This window comes from Hesperophylax consimilis, chromosome 24 (assembly GCF_061612785.1).
Source record: "Hesperophylax consimilis isolate HC1 chromosome 24, BYU_Hcon_1.0, whole genome shotgun sequence".
NCBI lineage: Eukaryota > Metazoa > Arthropoda > Insecta > Trichoptera > Limnephilidae > Hesperophylax > Hesperophylax consimilis.
In genome coordinates this window covers 15,714,844-15,738,451 of record NC_142859.1, presented here as the reverse complement: position 1 = coordinate 15,738,451, position 23,608 = coordinate 15,714,844, and the positions used below count along the sequence as shown (strand labels likewise).

Sequence of the window (23,608 nt, the reverse complement as noted above, 5' to 3'; positions counted from 1 at the left end):
TTTGATGGAATTTAATTACAATATAAATACGGGTATATTTGCGTTCAAGATCGTAAATAACGTATTAATTAGTTAAGTACATATGTCTATAAAGATATATAGTACAAGAGAGCTTTAAGTAGCTTTCTATAGATATCAAGGAAAAGGGTCCAATTTTCATGGAGGCTTATGTGTTGTAGGGGAGGAATTTTCCATCCCTGCGAACACATATGCAAAGCCTTAGAGAAAAAATTAAATATCGGTCATAGCCAAGAGAGAAGAAAATTTTATATTGTTTTAAACAAAAAAAAAAAAAAAGAAATATTTAAAATTACTCTCACACCCAAAAAGGTGAAACATTACAACTGAATAGCCGTGTCCAGGAGGTTCAGGTTTTATAAGTCTTTGAGAGAAAAAAAAAACAAAGTTATTGGTCAACCTATTGCAAAAACGGAGAAAATAATAATAATAAATAGAACGAAATTAATTAAAGAGTTAACAAAACAAAAAAAAAAAATTATCAGAAAAGTGCGACATTACATAAATATACAGTGAAATTTAAAAATAAATAGATTAACGTAAACAAACAATAAATCCAAAAAGAAAGTGTTAACGAATAAATCTTATAATACAAAAAGTGTCCTTATAAATAAAAATGTGTTAATTCAAATGACCGTGAACTTTAGAGTCAATAAAAATACCTTTCATACGATAATATAAACAATATGAAAGAAGTAGGTTAATGATGTCATTCACTCGAGAGGAATGCGTTCCGTAAACAAAAACATTGTTTATGTTTTGGGTTCATCGAACAAATCGGAATGTTGATATAAAGCAAGTTTAATAAACAGACAAACCCGAAAAACATCGAACTTATTGGGACATCAAAGAACATCTAAAAATTGATAAGATAAACATCGAGATTTTAAAAAGTCGGAAACATCGTTGAATAATACGTATCACTCCGAGGAACAAAAAATTAAATAACAAACGTCGAGATTAAATAAACAATGACACAAAACGAGATAGCTGGAACAAATATAACATAAACATTGCATTTGGATATCGTGAAGTATTAACGTAAACAATTATTGTTTATCTTATATCCGACCAGCGGCGGGCCGTGGTACTTAACAAATTATTCACAAAGTCAGGAAAAGAAATTATTATTTCATCGCTAGACATTCGACAGAATTATGAGGAGGATAGAAAGGTTTAGAGAAATTAAATTGATTAATGTTTTACAACACCCAATGCACCTTACTAGATATCATTGGTTTTGCAAAAATAATGATTACGGAAAATATAAAATTGATTAATATCAATTGATTAACAAAAAAAAATATATATATATTTTTTTGATTAACATCAATATCATTATAAAACAAAAGAAAAACAATTATTTTGATATGTTGGGGTGTAATCTATTATGATCATGTTGTAACATAATAAATAGCGGAAATATTACACCCATATCATGTGATAGATAGATCTATAATAACAATAATATCAAAATAGAAAAGTGTAATTGTATTACATCATAGTTAATCATTAGGACCACGTGTTAGATTCAAATGGTCGCGCTACGTGCCGCCAATGTAGATACTTGTTGTCAGGATCACAAATCTCGATAATCGGCAGAGACATTAATGAGGGTGAAACATTTGATGTTTTGTTTTGTGAGGTAAGATTAATCTTACATAATATAATTTACCATCTAAACGGGTAAGTTGAAATAACGTAAGATTTACTCATGATAATTTTGTTGACATTCGGATCAGGTTGTTGACTATTAAAACATATTTTAAGACACAGAGAACTCAGTCAATGGATTCGATAAAGAATTCAAGTATAGGCCAAACAAATAAACGTTGTTTTGAAAAGACAAAGTGTTAGTTGAGAATTCGACCTTCAATCTCAAAGAAAAAAATACAATTCAGAGTCGGCTCGAGATTTTAATGTCGTTGACGAATGTTTATGATGGGATATATATATATGTGTATATATATACCTATTTCGAGGAAACATCGTGATAGGTATATGAAAAAAAATCATGTTAGGTATTTCAAAAAAAATCATAATAGAATTTGCCAATTTTGCAAATTGAATATAGGTTTGAACTCAACAATAAATAAATATGGCAGAGAAAAGAAAACTCGATGACGCGAAGGTAAGCGCCGAAACAGTTCCTTTAGGTGATGAACTGAGAGAAATATTCAAACGATCGCGAAAAAGTTCGTTACAAGTTGAAAATCTTAAGGCACCTGAAAATATGAGGCAGTCAGAGGGGGAGACTGGAACATATTCGGATGTCGAAGTCAAAGATATACGAGAGAGTGACGTGGAAATCATAAATGAAATTGAAAATTTACAGTAACAATCAGGTGATGAAATACAAGAAAAATCTAGAAAAACAAAAAAAAAAAAAATAAGAAAAACGAGAAAATTTGAAAAAAGATATAAAGAATAAGAAAGGCAACATATATATAAATAATTAAGAAAATTAAAATAGGAATATTAAGGTTGTCGCTTAGTAAGGAAAAAAAAATAGATACATAAGCCGGTAACACTCGGAAGAGCTAAGAAAATGGTGGGAAAACGTGGAATGGGGAGGCAAACAGAAGCTTTAGTGACGGCAATCGAGGAAAATGCTACAGCTGGGACGTCAGCAGTGAACATCGGAGATATTACTACAATAATTCAAGCAGCTTTAGCACCGCTTGTTGATAAAATGCAGGAACTTGAGAAACAATTAGGAAGACCAACAACAGTGGCGGTGTCAGGAGAGGATAATGCGCCGAAAAACGTTCTCCAAGTAGTGGAAATGCTACCGCAGCAAGAACGACCTTCATTTTCCGGTGGAAATCAAAACCCCATAAGTTTCTTAGAAGATATAAAAGAATACACTAGAAAAGTTAAACGTACAGATCCATTAATTGTCGTACGGGAAAATTTGAAGGGAGAAGCAAAAACGTGGGCCAAGTTATACAACAAGCGATGGGAAACAATGTTGGATTTTGAAAGAGATTTTTTAGCTACCTATTGGGGAGATATAAAGAAGAATGAGGTTCGCCGTCGTCTTGCGGAAGGGGTATATGATGCCAAGAGAGATATATCCATGCTCACTCATTTCGCGAATTATTGGGATTTAGCGAAAGCATTAAAAATCACAGAGGCACCGTTAAGCGTAGTTGACGAAATTATGAGACATTACCCTAAAGAAGTTCAATCGCTATGGTTTTCAGGACAGTCAGGAGATGAGATTGTCGCTGCTGAGTTTCTTCGAAAACTAGATACAATGGTTTGCACACCGGAAGAACGGAATACAAAGAAAAGGAGTGGGGAGGAGTTCGCCAAGAAGGACAAATACCGTGACCGTTACCACGCTATAAAGAAGAGAATTCACGCAATAGAGAGTGTGGAAGGAGGCGCTAGCTGCAGCAAGTGTGCCGAAACTACGACATCTTCAAAAGGAGGTTCTACAATAACTACAAGCGGCAAGGAGCTAGTCATCGCGAACAATTCGGGAAACGGCCGAGGGTTGATTCATTAGCCCTCATGAATACGACTCACACAGGGAGAGGGACGCCGGCACCAAAACACAACACTGCATTGAAGATTATGATGAAATGGGGGTGGAATCCAATGAAAGGACTGGGAAGAAATGAACAAGGGATGACTGTTCCAATAAAAGCAGAAAAGAATGTGAGAAGACGAAAGGATGGAGCGGAAGAAACGAGAACGGAAGCGGAAATAGATGTGGAAGTATGTGTCAATTCTTTACAACAAATAACGGATGAATGGAATCAATTGAAAGTGAACGAAGAGAAAACAAGCAGGGAAATTAGTGGGTTCAACAACATTTTCGAAGACAGAGATTATGAGGAAGTAGAAAAGGGTAGCACTTTACCGTTATTACCGGAAGCCAAAGCACAGATAGATAACACGGAAGTTCACTGTTTAATAGATACCGGAAGTCAAATCACGTGCGTTTCTCAAGAGTTTTATGAAAATTATTTAAATGATCAAACAATTTATCCTATTATGCCTGTAACGACTATACAGATTAAAGTAGCGATAGGACACAAAAGTCAGAGAATATCTAGGTTGGTTCTAGTACCGTTGCGATTTGGAGATGTTATAATAAATACGCCGTGTTTAATAATACCAAAGTTAATTAGGCCAATTATATTGGGTATCAACTGGTTAGACGAATATACAGCTGAATTTAAATGTGGAGAGAACAGAAAGTTAAAAATAAAAACAGGAAATGGGAAGAAGGAAATAGAGTTAGTAAATTCATCCGTAATTCATAGGAAACCTAAACAGGAGGTTAGAAATCAAAATTTCACAAGTGGAAAAATAATTAGTATTGAAGTAAACCCTGAAATAAATAATACGGCGTGCCTCGAGCGTAGAATAACGACCTTTGTGTCCGAGTTAAATTTAGATTCAAAAGGAAAAGAAGGGTTAGAAAAGATTTTAATTAAACATAAGAATGTATTTATAGACAAACCGGGTCTAACTACTTTGTACACTCACGAAATAAGAATGACGGACGAGACGCCTTTCGTTAAGCGATCCTACCCAGTACCATTTGCTTACAGAGATAAGATTGATGAAAAAATTAGAGAATTGGAGTCATTAGGAATCATCAGTAGAGAGGCCACGCAGTTTTCTAGTCCTCTAACATTTACCTTGAAAAAAGATGGGACGGTTAGGATACTCTTAGATGCTAGATTCTTAAACACCAGAATGCAGGCGGAAGTAGAAAAACCACCATTAACTTCAGAAATTATACAGCGTTTTCATGGTGTAAAATTCATAACCACAATAGATCTAAATTCAGCTTACTTTCAAATACCTATCAGTCCAGAAAGTCGCAAGTATACTGGGTTTGTATACAATGGAAAATCTTACGTATACAAGGTATTACCGCAGGGGTTAAAAACATCAGTAGGGAGTTTTTCAAGAGGAATGGACAAAATTCTAGGACCAGGGGTGAGGGAATTCTGCGCTAATTACTTAGATGATTTAATAATATATACGTGTGGTAGTCAAGAAGATCATTTTGAACATGTAAACGCAGTGCTTGAGAGGTTAAAGGAAGCAAACATGACTTGTAAACTCGAAAAATGTCAATTTTTATTCACAGAAGTACGTATGTTAGGACATATTATAACGCCTTTGGGAGTTCAAATGGATCCGGAAAAGATTGACGCCATAAAAAATTTTCCGGTACCCAAGAAAATAAAACAAGTTAGAGCCTTTCTTGGACTTTGTAATTATTACCGTAGATTCGCGAATAAATATGGGGAAACAACACGGGTTTTGTGCGATTTACTTCAGAAAAATAGAACCTGGCGATGGGGTGACTCAGAACAGCGCGCATTCGAGAGGGTGAAAACATTATTTTTAGAGACAGTTATTTTACATCATCATGACCCAAATAGTACTTATTATTTACAGACAGATAGTTCGGGGTTCGCCATAGGAGGAGAATTATATCAGTTGGATGAGGAAGGGAATCACCACGTTATTGGATTTATTAGCAAAGCTTTAAGGGGACCGGAGTTGAAATGGACCACGTCAGAACAAGAGTTATGGGCGATAATATATGCTTTACATAAATTTGAGACATATTTAAGAGGAGTACACTTAATAATTAGAACGGATCATCAAGCATTGACATTTTTAAAGAGCTGGAAGATGTACAGTGGCCGCCTAACACGGTGGATTTTGTATTTAAATCAATTTAACTTCACTGTAGAGTACGTCAAAGGGAAGGAAAATATAGGGCCTGATATTTTATCTCGTTATTCTTGTGATGCAAAAAATGTACAGGAGGAGAAAAACACGTGCCCAGAGATAGCAGCTTTTGCAGTGAAAGGTAGACAACAGATTCGAAAACACTTAGAAAATATAACTGAACTACAAAAACAAGACACATTTTTGGGAGAAATTTCCGGATATTTGCGCAAGGGAAAATTTGGGCCGCCGACAAAAGATGTTAATAGGTATTTGAAAAATTACAAAAAAATAGGCAAGACTTTATATTACACAACAGGACTAAACAAAACGGTGTTAGCAGTACCACAAGAGTTGACTGAAGAACTAATAAAAATGATACATTTAGAAATTGGACACGGAGGAGTTTTTAAAACAGGGACAGCTTTGGGAGATAGGTATTATTGGCCAGGCATGCACCGAGATATAAAACGCATAGTGAGAGGGTGTCACCTATGTCAGCTGGCGAAGCGCGAAATTCGACCAACTGTAGGGCCGAGTAAATCCATAATTACCAAAGAAGTAGGACAATTAGCTATGGCAGATTTATACGGACCTTTACCGAGAGGAATAGGAGGGGTTAAATTCATTTTCGTGATCCAAGATTCATTCAGTAGATTTGTAAAATTATATAAATTGAGGATAGCAAGTACTAAGACCGTGTTAAATTGTGTAGAGGATTTTAATAAAACAATACAAATAGATGCTTTGTTAACTGACAACGGATCTCAATTTACGTCGAAGAAATGGGAAAACAATTTAAATAGGATGGGCATACGAATCGTACATACTTCAATACGAAATCCCGGACCGAACATAACAGAGCGCGTGAATAAAGAATTAGGTAGAATTTTCCGTATTTATTGTCACGAAAAACATACCAAGTGGGCGGCTTTCCTTAAAGAAATAGAACAAACCTACAATAATTCGATACACTGTTCAACAGGATTCTCACCTAATGAAATAGCTTTTGGGAAATCACCAACTTATAGTTTAGACAGGTATACTCAAGGCTGCGGAAAATCTATGAAAACAATAAATGAAATAAGATTAGCAGCACGGAAAAATTTAGAGAAAAGCGCTGCAAATCGACAGAAATACTATAATCTCAATAAAAGATTAATAACTTATGAGATTGGGACTCTGGTCAAGTTGAAAAAATTTACACAATCAAACCTACTCAAAAAAGAAATAAAAAAATTCAATCTGCTTTACGATGGACCTTATGTAATTGGGTCAGAAGTTTATAGTAACACGTATACGCTAATTGATCCGGTAACTCGGGAAATAAAAGGAGATTATAGCGCAATTCATTTAGCGAAATACTATACATGTAATAAGGAACAAAAACCGAGTTTAGAGATAGTGGAAATCAACGAATAAAATGCGAAATTTACAAATATTTGAAACTTTAAATAAACAAACGATTGAGAAATACAAATAAGAATATGTTAGAATACGATATAATTTAAGGAGGGAGGGAGAAAGAAAATTACTAAAATATTAGACTATCAGTTTGTTTGCGAGGGTCGTCTTTAAGTCTTTAAGGTTGAGTGAACAAATTTCTTAATAAGCGACAATCATATTCTAATTTACTAATAGAGTAAGAGAAAAATTTTTCGATAATATTGATTTTCTAGTTTAGAAAAAAAAAATTGTGTGTTAATGCGTAGGAAAATTTTTGTTAGATAAGTAAGAACACAGAAGGAAAGCGTATGGGAGTTATATACCCACAAAAGGAACAAAAAAAATATATATATATTATAAATAGGATAGGGTACGTTTTAAAAAACAAGATTTTAAATTGACAATGCATAGAGTTAGAACTTTTTTTGAAAACTTGAAATAAGGTTATCTATAGATTTAGAGTAGACATTAGGTAAAGATAAAAAGGGAACATTAGAAATTACGATATCGATAGGTTAAATTTTCAAAAAAAAAAAAAAATTTTAAAGGGAAACAGGAACGATGAGAAAATTGGAGGCTAGTTAAGAACAGTTATGAAATTTAAAAATTAGGATGGGCAACACCTAGGCTAGGACAACTTGTTTGAATGATCTATGAAAAGACAATTAGAAATTACACAAAAAACAAAATGCTGGAAAAGTTTAAATGAAACATGTATACCACTGATTGTCGGATTGGGTGAGGTCGTGCAAAGATATACATTTCACAAAAATATAATACTTACAAAACCAAAACAAACAATTATTTGCACACCAAGAGACCACCCGCCCTTCAGTTGGTCAATAGACCGCGAGATTGCAAACAATCTTTACCTGAATCATTGTAAGGGAGGTCTTAGTCCAACCAGGTTGAGGACCACCTAAACACGCGAGTCGAGGGGCGTGTTTTTCCCAGAAAAAGAAAAAAAAAGAGATTAATTTTGAGTTTATCAAAATTAGAGAAAATTCCATAAAATAAAATCTACGCGAAAAAAAAAAAAATAGAAAATACAATGTGATTCAAAGTTCAAGGTTGTTAACAATCCAAACAGAATGAAAAGAGAGATAGGGAATGACAGAATGGAAGGAGAGATAGGGAATAACAGAATGAGGGGGGGGAGAAAGGAAATAACAGAATGGAAAGAGAGATAGGGAATAACAGAATGAGGGGGGGGGAGAAAGGAAATAACAGAATGGAGAGAGAGATAGGGAATGATAGAGTGAGGTAGAGAAAGGAAATAACAGAATGGAAAGAGAGATAGGGAATAACAGAACGAAGGGGGGAGAAAAGCTAGACTACATTTTGAACACAATTTCGATGTCTAAAGTAGTATACAACGTTAGCCACAGCAAATTGAGTTCAGAGGGGGGAACTGTGATGAAAGGCTTTAAATCACAGTGAAAGAAAAACAGATAAACCATAGCTGCAAGAAAATATGCAAATTATTTATGAAAAACGGACATACTAACGACATCTGGCGGAGAAAGAATTGATCCAGCTTGCTTGCAGTAGACTCCTGTAATAGTTGAAATTATATCGAGGTTCTAAGACGAAAGCAGAGAGGTCGTAAAATCGTCTAGGACTAGACAGGGCTTCCCCTTTTCTAGGCCTAAAAATAAACAATGAAGGTTGTCAACCAATAGATCTAAACAAAGAGCTATAAAAATTTTGAGTAACCAATCAGTGAACGAAGGGAGGTGTGTCTACGAAAGACAAAGGATTGAACCTTGGACCCGACATTAAAAAAGATAATTAATTGCATTTCCGTTCCCACAAAAATTAGAGGTGAACGCACTATGGCATAAACACTGACGTTCAAGGCGACAAACTCTAGGAAATGTTTACAATAACCGAGACATTTAGGTGATGGCGAACCGTTGAAATCGAGTGCTTTGAAGATTTTACAAATTGAAAAACACACGTACGAAAATGCAATGGAAAATTTATAAACGTGATAGTATAAAAAAGGGACGGGAAAAGCGAAGGAAAGTTACTGGCGGAATTTCAACTGTAGTGCAATTATTTATGATAGAAGGAGGGTGTCATGTTCGATAAAAATCGTACTAAAGAGAGGAGTGAGTGTTGGAGACAATGGAAATTAATCGTTATCAATTTAAGATGAAACGGACATATTGGTAAATCAATTTTGAATGAAAATCTCGCAAAAAAAATAGACATTTTAGAAAATTGCGGCGACCGAATGGAAGGATAATACAGAGATTTTAGCTGCTACGAAGGTTCTAGGGACGTGAAAATCGAGTATCAGAAGAAGACAGTAACACTAAATATATAGCGATAGATTAGATTCAGGAAAAGTAGACATTATACAAAATTATTAGGTTAGATATATATTAGAGTTACCCAATATTACGGAGGGATCGAACCAAGATAAAAGGTTGGCGGTCTCATGTATATTTTGAAGAATAAACAATCGAAATCCGAACATGATTTTTATTTACGTTAAGGTAATAAACGATTGGAAAAGCGATTAACTTTAACGTTGGTCTTATGAAGTATTTAGATTAGTCAAAAGAGATAAAAATTAATAGGTTTGAAATTAAACTAAATTTACGAGTCTGGTACCAAAATTTTAAACGTAAACAGGTGTCCAGACATATAATTTATGTGAAATCTTGTAAGTGAGGGATGGAGGATGGGGCGGAGATTGGATCAGGCAATAAAAGTGACAGATATCCCAGAGTCAAATTAGGTATATCTCCCATAGAAGTGTGGAAAACTATATATTAATTAATAATAAATGAAGTATGAAATTTCCCAGGAGACCACACACATCGGGAAAAGTGAAGAAAAGATAACAGGAAGGGTAAAGAACGGAGATAGGAAATGATCCATGTGGAGAAAAGCGATACAATTCGAATTTATCCGTGAAATTAATAAATACGACTTGGAAAATGAGTAATTAAAGAGTTATGAGAAATGACATAAGAATAAAGAAGAAAATTGTGCAAGAAAACGTCGCGGATAAAAGAAAATCCAAAAGATAAGGAAAAATTCAAATCTGCGGCATTAAGAGAGAAAGTACTGGTGAAAATGGAAAAGCTCATATAGGTGACAATAAAATTGAGTAGAATTTAGATAAATCGAAATTCTAAACTGCATAGTAGGGATTTCAACATGGATTTAGGTATTTTTCACACGAGATGCGTAAAATTGAGATGTATATATATATTATTGAGGACGGACCTATCGCAAATTGAGAAAAAAAAGGAACACAAAATCATGAGAATTTAACTACATTTTGTATGAACACAGGACAAAGGAAGCTTGGGCGATTAACACAGACTTACCCGATTCGGACCCTATCGACTTAGATTTGTGAGATAAAAACTAACTACCGCCCAGAGCCGGAAAGCAGAACATCTTATGGGAGCACATTCGATATTGATGGAAGGGGTGTTTGGATTTACGAGTTGATAGGAGATAGAATTAAGCATCAAGAGACATTCAGATACGTCTTTTGGAACCTGAGAGGGGTATAAAAGATGGAACTCATCAGTCAGGAGGGCAGTCGCGCCGAGGGTTTGAAAAGTTGTTACATGGCAGTACTACGTCTATTGGTAAAATTCTAGTGAAATAATCTAAGTGTTAAATTCTGAACAAGTACCTGGACTTAGAAAGTTTTGTAAAAAGTCTTAAATTCAGTTTCTAAATTCTGAAAACCCCACCAGTGAAGTTTTGTTAAATCAGTTTAATTTGGTTAAACAGTGAAAATAAATATAATTTAAACTCAGTGCTTAAAAGTGTTAAGTGAAGTGCAAAAAGTGAATTGTGAATTAATTAAAAATTTAAAAATAATTATTTCATTCAAAGTGAAAACATTCAAATTAAATTTAAGAGTTTGTTATCGTTAATCTAAAGTGAACGTGATCGCGTATTGATATTTAAAAATAGATTATAATTTAACGTCAATTTGGTTAAAAAATAATAATAATAGTAATAAATACTTCATCTTAGGTTAAAAGAAACACAAAAACAAAAAAAAAGGATTCGATAATAATAAACGTTTAAACCTTTGTTCTAAAATTAATAGTAAGAGGAAAAAAATTTAATTTATTAAGAAGTTAATTAAAAGTTTGCACAATTCGGAATAAATTTTCTTATCAATTTATATAAAAAGAAATTTAGAATTAATAAATTGTTCAATTAAAATCCATCGTGCGTATAGCGACAGTGTTAAAAGTGTTTGTCGTTCTAACCGGAATTTTAATCATCAGTCTATCATTTCGAAAAAGAATTTGAAACAGCTATCATTCAAAAGCCTAAACTAGAAAGGTGTTATTAAATCAACGGGTTTTCTGGATTAGGATTTCGTTCGGAAGAAAAATTAAATATCAGCTAATTTATACGATTCAAGCGAGAATAAAATATTAAATAGGAATAAATAGTCGAAAGGATTTATTTTGAAATTAGTTGAAAAATACAATTAATTAGGTAGGATTTCTTCATCAAGGTTGTTGTGTACTACCCGACCGGAAATACCTTGACGTGGGTGAGTTTTCCTTTTATTAATAATTTTCAGGTCCCAGGAGACACAGAAGGGCTGTGAAGTGGAAGTATATCAATTGAATATTAAATTAAAACAACAAAACAAAGAATTACACATTAATATATGTATATTGTATATTTGTATATATATTTATAAATATAAAATAAAATATTGTATATAAAGAATATATATATGGGTAATGTAATTATATATATGTATTTTATTTATTAATCGAAACATCGAAATGGTAGCGGTTTTTAATACCTACCCGAGAACATATCTATATTATTGAAAAAGAAAATATGTATTTATTAATATTCCAGACTATGTAGAATCATATATTTTATATTTATTTATTAATATATGTAATCTTATTTAACATATTTTGATAATCGAGATATGTGTACTTATATATGTATATTTATTCTTCATTTAACCTAGTAAATTTACTAAATTCGGAAAATGAAATAAATAGTTTAACTTCAATAAAGGAATTAAAAATATTTAAATTAACTATGCACAATAAACGGTATCATAACTGAATCAGTAAAGAGGCACAAATGACTTCTAAGGAATTTTAAAATAAACAAATCTCACATTTAGGTTAGTGTGTCAGGAGATGTTTATATTATTTGTTTACAAAACAAAGGATCACTGGAGAATTGGGTCAACCGCATAGTTTGAAAACGACCTTGGCCATAATTAGTTAGTCACAAAGGATTTTATTAATTACCCGAAACAGCTGGAAGATGCGTGTTCTCAAATACTTATCAATCACAAACGACAATTGAAAAATCACGGGTTAGCCAGATTTACATCAAAAAATTACATAAAACATTTAAATACCATTAATTAGTTAGTCACAAAGGATTTTATTAATTACCCGAAACAGCTGGAAGATGCGTGTTCTCAAATACTTATCAATCACAAACGACAATTGAAAAATCACGGGTTAGCCAGATTTATATCAAAAAATTACATGAAACATTTGAAGACCATTGATTAGATAATCGCACAGTTTTTATTAGTTACCTGAAACAGCTGGAAGCTGCGTGCTTACAAATACTTATCATTCACAATCGACAATTGAAAAATCACGGGTTAGCCAGATTTATATCGAATAATTATACGAAACATTTGAATTTTATTGATTGGGTGCTCATACAAAACCCCATCAGTTGCCTGAGATATTTGAGGGTCGAGTACTCTCTAATGTGGCAATCAACTACTTGAAACAATTGGAAAATCACGGGATAGGATGAACAAAAATTAATGTTGAACCCTGGAGGTAAAATTTAAAACAAATACAGTTCATCAATAGGAGGCAGTGGTCGCTCCTATAACAAGACCATTAACCAAATCCAATAGAGATGGCGATTCTCTTAAATAAAAACGTCAAAACCAAACAAACAAAAGCTTGGAGTTCGATAGCTCTCCAAAACAAACTATCAAATATGACCTTATTCTACTAGTATTTATTAGTATCACCTTATTAGTACGTATATATTCGGTTACCAGACCTAGAGCTTCGCAGAGTTCTTGGCGCGAGATCCGAGCTCGGGATGCGAGGTAGATAGCCTCGTATTGCGAGTTATAAACCTTTCCCAAACTGTATGTATACATATATTTATTCGTATGTACTGTTTACTGGAGAATGCGGACCTGCATACAGCTTGCATTTAGGTCGGTAGACCACTCTCGCATTCTCTCTTAAACGTGGAATGAGGATTCACGACCCGTAAGTCCACACCAACCGTGAGTATATGATTGTATATAGGACGAAACCGGTTCGCCCTAAGTAAATTGTAGTCCAAGGAGGGGTCGGAATTTGGGGGTATCGAGACCCGAGGGGAAACTTGAAGGCTGCACATGATGACGTGGAAGGCTTTTTGGGACGAGATAACTTAGGTATCAATCAAAGAGCCGTGTCAAAGGATTGTGCAAATTTCTTGTTGACTCACGATCATCTCGTTTACTTGCAGGAGGATTTGGAGCCAAATTATGCCAGCAAATGGGCTATTCCGAGTTCGTCAAATATGCAATTAACTAATTACATTAACCTACTAAATCAATCTTTACATGTACCTTATAGCAGCAGAATCATAAAGGAGTGGCGCCCCACAGACACAAGAGTTTACCAAAATCAAATTTACTAACAATTAACCATTTGAGTTATATCAAATTACCTGTCCAAATAAACATGTATAATATCTTTTAGCAGCGTTTAACTACGATTTTGTTAGGGTGCAGGGAATCAGAATAATTACAATAGGAAAGTTAGCTCATTCAGGGAATTCATTTAAGTCTAGGTTTGCAATGGAAAGACCAATTAAATTGTGAAACTCAACACCTCGATCAGAACCAAGGGGGTTACCACAAAAATGAATGTAATTAAAATCCTATATCATAAATCAAAAAAATTACACAACGTTTGATGGAATTTAATTACAATATAAATACGGGTATATTTGCGTTCAAGATCGTAAATAACGTATTAATTAGTTAAGTACATATGTCTATAAAGATATATAGTACAAGAGAGCTTTAAGTAGCTTTCTATAGATATCAAGGAAAAGGGTCCAATTTTCATGGAGGCTTATGTGTTGTAGGGGAGGAATTTTCCATCCCTGCGAACACATATGCAAAGCCTTAGAGAAAAAATTAAATATCGGTCATAGCCAAGAGAGAAGAAAATTTTATATTGTTTTAAACAAAAAAAAAAAAAAAGAAATATTTAAAATTACTCTCACACCCAAAAAGGTGAAACATTACACACTTTGATATTAACAGGAGACTACAATCTACCTAATGTAACGTGGGACACAGAAAACAATAAAACTTCATGCACGGACAACATCAATCATGGTTCCCATGACATAATCGAGATGTCAAATTTTTTAAGTCTCCGGCAGTTAAACTATGTCTACAATGTTAACGCTCGTCTTCTCGATCTAGTGTTTTCCAATTCTTCTTCTGTAAAAGTATCCGCATCTGCTGAAGATATTCTCCCAATCGACAAGTATCACCCTCCTTTAACGATCGAATGCTACAGTTCAAAAATAGAAAAAAATCCATCTCCATCAACAAAATTAAACTTTTTCAAAGCTGATTTTAAGCAAATCACAAATCTTCTATTGTCTACTGACTGGAACTTTCTTGACTTTGAAGAAAACCTAAATGTAATGGTAGACAAATTTTACTTAATTTTAAATAATGCAATTGAATTGTTTGTACCCGTCACTAAAATCACTGTGCACAACTACCCAAAATGGTTTAGCAACGACCTTATTAAAATAATTAGAGACCAAAAAATTGCTCATAAAGTTTATAAATCGTCACGTGATCCTAAAGATTATGTAAAATTTTGTGAACTAAGAAAGACAACTAAAAATATGTCCAAGTTATGTTACAAAAGGTGTATCGAAAACTGCGAAGAATTGGCAGCAGCTAATCCTCAGAATATTTATAAATTTGCGAACATGCTCAATAATAATGACTCTAGTATTCCGTCAAACATGTATTTAGATAATAAAATGGCCGATACCCCCCAAGAAGTCGTCAATCTGTTTGCTGAATTTTTCAGCAAAGTCTATGATACTGCAAACAACTCTCCATTATTCGATACAACTACAGCTAACAATGACAACAAGATCGATTTTAGCCAATGTATATTCAAAGAAAGCGATATTAGAACTAAATTAAAATCCCTTGATATTAATAAATCGGCTGGTCCCGATAACATTCCTCCAATTTTCTTATCAAAATGCTTATCAGTTTTAACATTACCTCTAACTAAACTTTTTAACTTGTCTCTAAAAATTGGTACCTTTCCACAAAAATGGAAAACCAGTTTTCTATTTCCAATCTTTAAGAAAGGAAATAGATCAGATATCTCTAACTATAGACCTATATGTATCCAATCGTCAATCCCTAAACTATTTGAATCTGCTCTGCTTTCCAAACTCTCGCCTGAGATTAACAAAGTTATTTCACATCGTCAACATGGTTTCATGGCAAAAAGATCTACTTTTACAAACTTGATGATCTATCAGGAATACCTATTTAATACAATGCAAAAGCGTCTTCAAACAGACGTAGTGTATACTGACTTTAGTAAGGCATTCGACAAAGTCTCACATAAAATTCTCATACATAAACTTAGTGCCCTTGGAATAACAGGGAATATTTTGAGATGGTTTGAGAGTTATCTGCATAAAAGAAAAATATGTGTTAAACTCAACTCACACTATTCACACCAGTTCGAAGTCTTTACCGGCGTCCCACAGGGGTCTCATTTAGGACCAGTACTATTTTCATTGTTTATCAATGATATAACTACGGTTTTTGATGGAGTCATGATTCTCTTATTTGCAGATGATCTCAAAATTTATAAAACCATTACAAATATTCATGACTGTTACGTACTACAATTTAATCTTGTGAGGCTACAAGAGTGGTGCACCCACAATGAACTATTTCTCAATATTGATAAATGTCAAACGATAACTTTTTCCCGAATCAAAAATCCCATTACGCATCAATATAGCATCAACAACATTTTCCTAAAAAGAGTTGAGAATATTAAGGATCTTGGTATTATTTTTGACAGGCAACTAACATTTGTTCCTCATATAAACGAAATAACCAACAAGGCCATGAAATGTTTGGGTTTTATATTAAGGACAACGAAAGATTTTAAATTAATAAATTCCTTCAAACTGCTATTCACTGGTTTAGTTAGAAGTAATCTAGAGTATAACTCAACAATCTGGTCTCCATTTTATAAGATTCACCAATTGAAAATTGAAAGAGTGCAACATAAATTTCTGCGATTTATTAATTATAAATTAGGAATTCCAAACGAATATCTTAATTACACTTTCCTCATGAACTTACTAAATTTAACCGATTTATCATTGAGACGCACAGTGTGCGACTTAGTATCTCTTTTCAAAATTTCGAATGGCAGACTGGACGCCATTGATTTGACGAGTCTTATATCGCTCCGTGTACCTACGCGCGACACTCGACAGACCGCTCTATATAATGTTCCCATATCTGCTAACAATTATTTTCAAAACTCACCTATTCAAAGACTTCACATACTCGGTAATAAGTATAGCTCAATTGATGTTTATCATCACCAATCAGTATACAAACTAAAATACAGTATACTAGAATGTTTGTAACAGATTCATAATTTTTTTTCAAACGCATATTTTATTGTTTCATTAACTAAGCTTTGTTTTGTAAAATTCCCAATCGGGCAAAATAAAGATTGATGATTACAAAGATGGTTTACAACAAACTGTAGTGTTCATCTTTATAATAATAATAACAAACTTACTTGTCTTGTGTGTATTACCTACTTACATTATTGTACTCTTGTAACTACACTATATTTATATAAACTTATCGAACTCATTGTCCAAATTCCAATAACACCGTAACTATATACTTGAATTGTATCTACTTAACTAACTACCTATATCTGTTATATTTTTCTCAAGTTTATGTATTAGTTTAACCTATGTTCTGTAAAATATTCAACCGACGTACTTTGTACAATAAACTTTGCTTGCTTATGTTTATAAAATAATAACACCATAACAATAACCCTACACATTGTTATGTAAGTTCATACTCAATTTATTATGCTATGTAATTAAAATATTTTATAATGCTACTGAACAACAAAACCCATAACATGTATATGTAAAAGCCTTCTAGGCGTTAATAAAATGAAATAAAATGAAATAAATAAATAAAATATGGACGCATCTGGGACATAAACCCCGGACCTTCGCCTTGCCGGGGTGCTGCTAAAACCACTGCGCTAATCCGTCGCTATTTCCTTCGGTCATATTTCGAATAAGAACTACTGATATTATTCATTATTATACTACTGATATTATTCATTTTCTTTACGAATATTTTTTTATGGCTACTACCTTTATCACTAACTTTCTGCTACCAGCAAATCCACTTCGGATTCACCAAGACGGATATAAAGGTCAGAAATCCAGGTAAAGAATGCCAGAAGATTGAATTCCGCTGAAAATTCTGAGAAAATTCTGAAAAACTCCTTAGGATATGCGAGGAGAGGCTGTACCTGCTATGGACTGAGGAAGGAGAAAAATAAGGATTGCTGATATATTAAAATCTGGTTAAGAACGGATCACAGGCCGTTTTCCAATACTTTTTAGTCCCTGATAATATAAAATTACTTTTAATGATTTTTATGAACACGTATTCCAACATCGCGAAAATACATATTTTTTACGAAAACTTATAGAAGAAAGTTATAAAAACTTAACAGGAAACCTATTAATTCATTCGTTAAGGGGCTGCAGTCTGATTTTTAACCGGATTTCGAATCATTTGATTATTTAAAGAGATTCTTAATAAATTAGCAATATTTTATATCAGTATGTTTTTTCCGTGAGAAATTGCAGGACAGAGCGCCTGGAGGTTCCTTGGCGATGTGATGGGTTCCTTACCCAAATCAGACAATGGAATGATGATGTGTAATGTGTATGTATGCTTTTCTCTCACCTCTTCCCCAGTTATCAGGCAGTTCCAACCAGGGATCCATGATTCTAATAGTAGCATCGTCATTAAGTCCAACGAAGGTATAGATCAGGTGAGAGCAGACAAAAGGGTCCAAGTCCTGAACGTGGCTGGCTCCATTGCCGTTTCTGTAGGTGGCCCAGCTTCCGTAGTAACAGAGAAGGAGCTCTGGAAGAAATACAATTTTTTAAATTATTTTGTTATTCAAGAGAATTTAAAAAGATATTCTGTGGATATGAATTCAAATGAGGACACAAACTAATAATATCCTTTAGAATTATGATACTAGGATTAAAGAGGTAATTTGGATTTGTAAAGCAGAGATTATTGCCGTAAAAAAGACAAAATTTACTTATCGAATGTTAGTAAAGATTATAAATTACAATTTCTATCCAAAAGCATTTTTAAAAAGACACGTTATATTGAACGGGCAGCTAAACTATATCCACTGGACCTAGTTCGGTGAAACCGCACGCGTCTTTTCAGTACCTAATGAATCCTTACACTATTGTAAAGTATTTTTTTATTATTTTTTATTTATTATCATTCAAACCTGCTAAACTACTTATGTAGTTTGTCAGCAGGTACATAATGACAACATTTTTGCAATAACATGGTACAATGGTAAAACAGTATCTGTCAAGCATTTGAACAAACCTATACACTTTCGATAAAAGAATTATTAATTGATAAAATTAATTTGGTGATTTTGATAAATTATGAATTTTTTAAATTGAAATTTTATTTTACTTGATTGATGTTTCGCATTACACAGGAATATTTCACATTATCCATGCACCTTCAACCGAAATAAGTATGTTTATCAACATTTAATGATGTTTATTAGGTTATTATTAGCCGAGTGTTACATCAGTTTCCAACAAAGACATCGAGGATTTAACCCTCTGCTAGATTAGTCATGAAATCAATCATTTTGATACTTGTTTTTAATGTAATGCATAACTCCATTGAAAGCCAATTCCTCTCGGGTTGCCATAGTTTGTAGGTGCCTAAAAACTTCACCCATAGTCGTCACCATGACTTGTTCAAGATACCGCATGGCAGAACAGATGTCCTAGCACAGCATAGATGATGGGTATCTATGTTATGTTTCCTTAACGTCTCATATGTGGTATATTCAGTAATTACCTGGTGACTTGTGTAGTGTATAGGTATGTTTGTATGTATGTGTGAGTGTGTGTGTGTGTGTGTGTGTATACGTATGCGCATTGAACTTGTAGTGATGGAGGACTTAGTCAGCCGACCAGACGCGATGCCAACTCAGCCACTATAAAAAATCTCTTACTACCATTACAGAAAGCGGAAATGTTGCTTGTCCTGATGGAGGACTTAGCCAGCTGACCAGACGCGATGCCAATTGCTCTGCTTTGAATAGGTATTTATAGAATACTCGTAGCTTACTAAAACGAAATCATTTTTGATAGAATCGTAATTTCATAAAGATTTGCGGATTTTCCGTTCCGAAAGTTTTTTACTGACTTGTAAGTGCTTAAAAGTTCTACCTAAACTTATGGCACAACTAACAAATTTATTCAGGTCGTTTAGTAACAACGACCTGAATAAATTTATTATTATAAATTTATCAAACAAAATAAATAAATTTAAACCCATCAGCCAACAATTAAATTACAAAATTCCTCATTTAGTTAGTAAATCTGAAATAGTTAGAATTCAGTTCTCAAGTTCAAAAGGCTTTGTGTCAGACGCTAGACTACTTCTCAGTTATGATCTAATAATTGTAAATTTACTCGAGTAGAATCCCATTCCAATAACAGATGTACATTACATTAATTATACTGATTACCTGAATAAAACCTTTTTGAATTGAAAATATTATTAACGTTAATAATATCCAGGCGTTAGTTCATTTAAGAGTACGATAATTTTTGTAAGGGTATTTTTACAAAATGTAGCTTATTCTGCATTTCGGAATATGGAAATATTTATGCACGCGCTCTCTTGTAAAATTGTCAGGGCTTATTTTTAAAACATTTTTGGATTGCTGATGTGATCATTCAATAATCATCAAAGAAAAATTAGAAATCTCCAAAGCCGTTCTCTGTCTTTTGGCACCTCTATTAATTATTATATGCAATAATTATTAGAATGAAAAAATGAACACAAATATAAATAAAAAAAAATCTTCCGAGGAAAGTTATAGAAAACATATTGTTAAATACTCAATTTCTCACTTGGCCGGAAATAGTAATGGTGCAGGTTTAATTCCCGTCAGTGGCATTTATTTTTTTCGGATTTTTTTTAATATTTATACCTGTGTTTCAGGCCAATAATTATTACTTACTATCCTTTATGCTTTGCATAAAACCTTGTCATGTAATTATTTTTTACCTTTAATAATTTTTTACGGCTATTAATGACTACTGTCTAATTATATGTCTAAATATTATAAAGCATAGGTGCTATCCGCGTCAGTCTGTTTGTGAGCTAAGTTCATCGAAACTACGCAACGGATTTTGATAGGGTTTTTATTATCAAATGGAAATTTTTTTTCGACAGGTTTGTATAGATAATATATGTTTATTATATTTATAGAAAGTAGAGAACAGGCAATGTTTTGTAATCTAGTCGTAAAACCACCATTTGGAGTCCTTACTACAGTGTACATGAGAATTCCCTTGAGCGAGTCCAACATAAATTTTTACGTTATATTAACTTTAAATTGGGAATTTTCATCGAAAACATTAATTACCCCGCTCTGTTACAATTATTGGGACTCGATACATTAAAAGAAAGAAGAATTTGTTTTGACCTATTTTATTTATTTAAAATCGTTACCAACCTGTTGAACTCCCCTGAACTTCCTTCGTTAATATGTTTCCATGTACCTAGTCGATCAGTTCGTTTCAAATTACCCTATCATTACAACAATACAGGATCTAACGCTGAACTCAATTCCATACTGAATCGCCTACATGTACTTGGAAATAAATATGTTTTGGATGAACCTATAAACATTGCTAGTTTAACCTCATACAAAACTGTCGGTCAGCGCTTCTCAGATTGACTATAATCAAATACAGTTTTAAAGTATTAATTTCTTAACATTACATAATATCCGGGATCTATAATATGTTGTATTGTATTTATAATAACCAACTCATTGTACTTTTTTATGTTGATACTACTATTTCTATTGTTCTCTTTTATGTATTTTATATTTATATTTTTTTATCTATGTATATTCTGTATTCATATGTAAAACAATTGTTATTCTTTTGTAAAAGCCGCTATAATCGGCGTTAATAAATAAAAAAGTAAAAAAATATTTTCGGGCGCTTACATTGCTAACACTGGCTAAACCTTACGATATACATCAAAATAATGTACTAAGGAATTATATATCTATAAAAGAGTCCGCGATGGTAATCATTGATAGCAATCATTTTTATCTTTTACATTTGTAATGGGTTATTTGCTAAGCTATTTTGACCAATATAATCTAGATTCTTGTCTAATTAAATATTCACAACTTCAAAACTTTACTCCAAACCATTAATAACCCCGAACAATGCCAGGTACACGTCAAGTTAATCATATATATAACACGAAATGAATAATTAAAGTTATAGAAAAGGAACAGAACGTGCATACTAAATTAATGAAGCAGACAAAAGTTGGAAATGTACTGTATATAGATGAGAATATTCAAATAAGACTGAGCAAGGTTTTGGTGGAGTCCATGACTTAGACATTATTCCGGAATTTAAAAATCTTTTAGACTGTATTAAAATATTTCAAGGCCCTGACTGAGTTAATAAGTCTCGACTTCTGGACAGTGGATAATGGTACCCGTGAACATTTGTGAATTGTTGATTGAGGAACGGCAATTTATTATTTCACAGTCTACGGCAAATAATGTTGAACTGGATATGACGTGCTACGAAGCTTGAAAGAGATTTTTCGATATTTTGTGGTGACGTTTATTCAATGTAAAGGATTTCGCAAGAGACTTAATAGTGACAGTTCTGACAGATAAAATGTACTTATTTTCTCAAAATATTGAAGCGAGATTTTCCCTACCGCATCTCGCAGCATTTCCCACCGGTTCAGAAAGAATTCCCACGGTAGAGGGACTCTTGCACCATTTCAATTGGTTTACTGTTTATTACGAACATTTTGAAAACCAATAATGCATACAAATTGAAAAATTGTTCTGTTAAAAAAGTGATAGCATGCCAATTTCCTAAGAAAATATAGGTCATTCAGAATATATCTAGAAGACATGTTCTATTCCTAATAAATATCATGAGTGAATGCGATAAAATCAGTATTTGTTTCGCCGTCCTCATAAAACATTCGATTTTAACTAATGGAACTCTGTCAATTCATTAGTTGAAAGTCTGCAGTCCCGTTTTTAACAGGTAAAATAATTATCTGACCATATTTTTAATAAAAAACCTGTATTATATGTATATCAGTAAAATTTCTCCGTGTTATGATAGAACCAAAATAAAAGTAAACAAGTTTTAACATTGTATGCCTCTGTTATAATAATAATACATGAATCTATAGATGGCCTCCGTTGTCGAGGCGTAAGGCTTTTGATTAAAAATCTAGAAGTCGCGGGTTCAGATCCCGGGGTGCGCATTTTATTTTATTTGATTAATTTGTGTTATTTCACAATTTATTCATGAATATTATTTAGATACTGGTGTTAGACCACCATTCAGAGTTGAAATGGGTTTAGCCATGTTTGGTGACCAGATCACAATAGCCAGGTACATCTCTACCTTCCTCTTCGCCATCTCCCCTCCACTTTAATTTCAACATACCCAATTGCGAATGCTTTAGTCTCACTGGATCCGGACGGTTGTGAGCGATTGCGACTCCTCTATTTCAGCTTTGTATATTTAACAATAAGACAGATAAATAAAATTTTTAGTAAGTTGTATAAAAATTTTACATACTTTCGGAAAAAGTTCCACCGATGAGAGCCAACACAGTGGCGACGAACAAAAACTGATTCATTTCCACAAATAACTTATTACTTTCCAAAAACAATAAATCTTGTAGCAAGCAATTGGTAAAGAATAAAACACCAACTGCCTCAAAACGGTTAAATACTTACCCATTTATACCAAATTCCTATCTTCCTGTTATCTCTGCAATAGAACTTGAATTGACACTTGAAATTTTGTAGGTTCAGTGGTGTGCGAAATAATCGAAGCAAGTGTTTTATCAAACTTTTATTGGGACAATATTAATATATGCATAATATTTTCGCCATTTTAGTTAGGACTACACAATACCCTAATGACGCAAATCTAATAGTGTAAA

The 23,608-nt window shown here is 33.1% G+C and overlaps 1 protein-coding gene across 1 annotated transcript in view; it reads right to left on the bottom strand.

Annotated features, from left to right (window-relative positions):
* Positions 1-23,356, bottom strand: part of LOC149411982 (chitinase-3-like protein 1) — a 92,033-nt gene extending 68,677 nt beyond the window's left edge. Inside the window, exons 1-2 of the mRNA XM_089646488.1 lie at positions 23,239-23,356; positions 18,275-18,457 (exon numbers count right to left, since the gene is read on the bottom strand). Coding sequence (XP_089502614.1) covers positions 18,275-18,457; positions 23,239-23,299 — 244 coding nt within the window. The 5' untranslated portion in view covers positions 23,300-23,356. The remainder of the gene's footprint in view (positions 1-18,274; positions 18,458-23,238) is intronic.
* Positions 23,357-23,608: the final 252 nt, after the last annotated feature.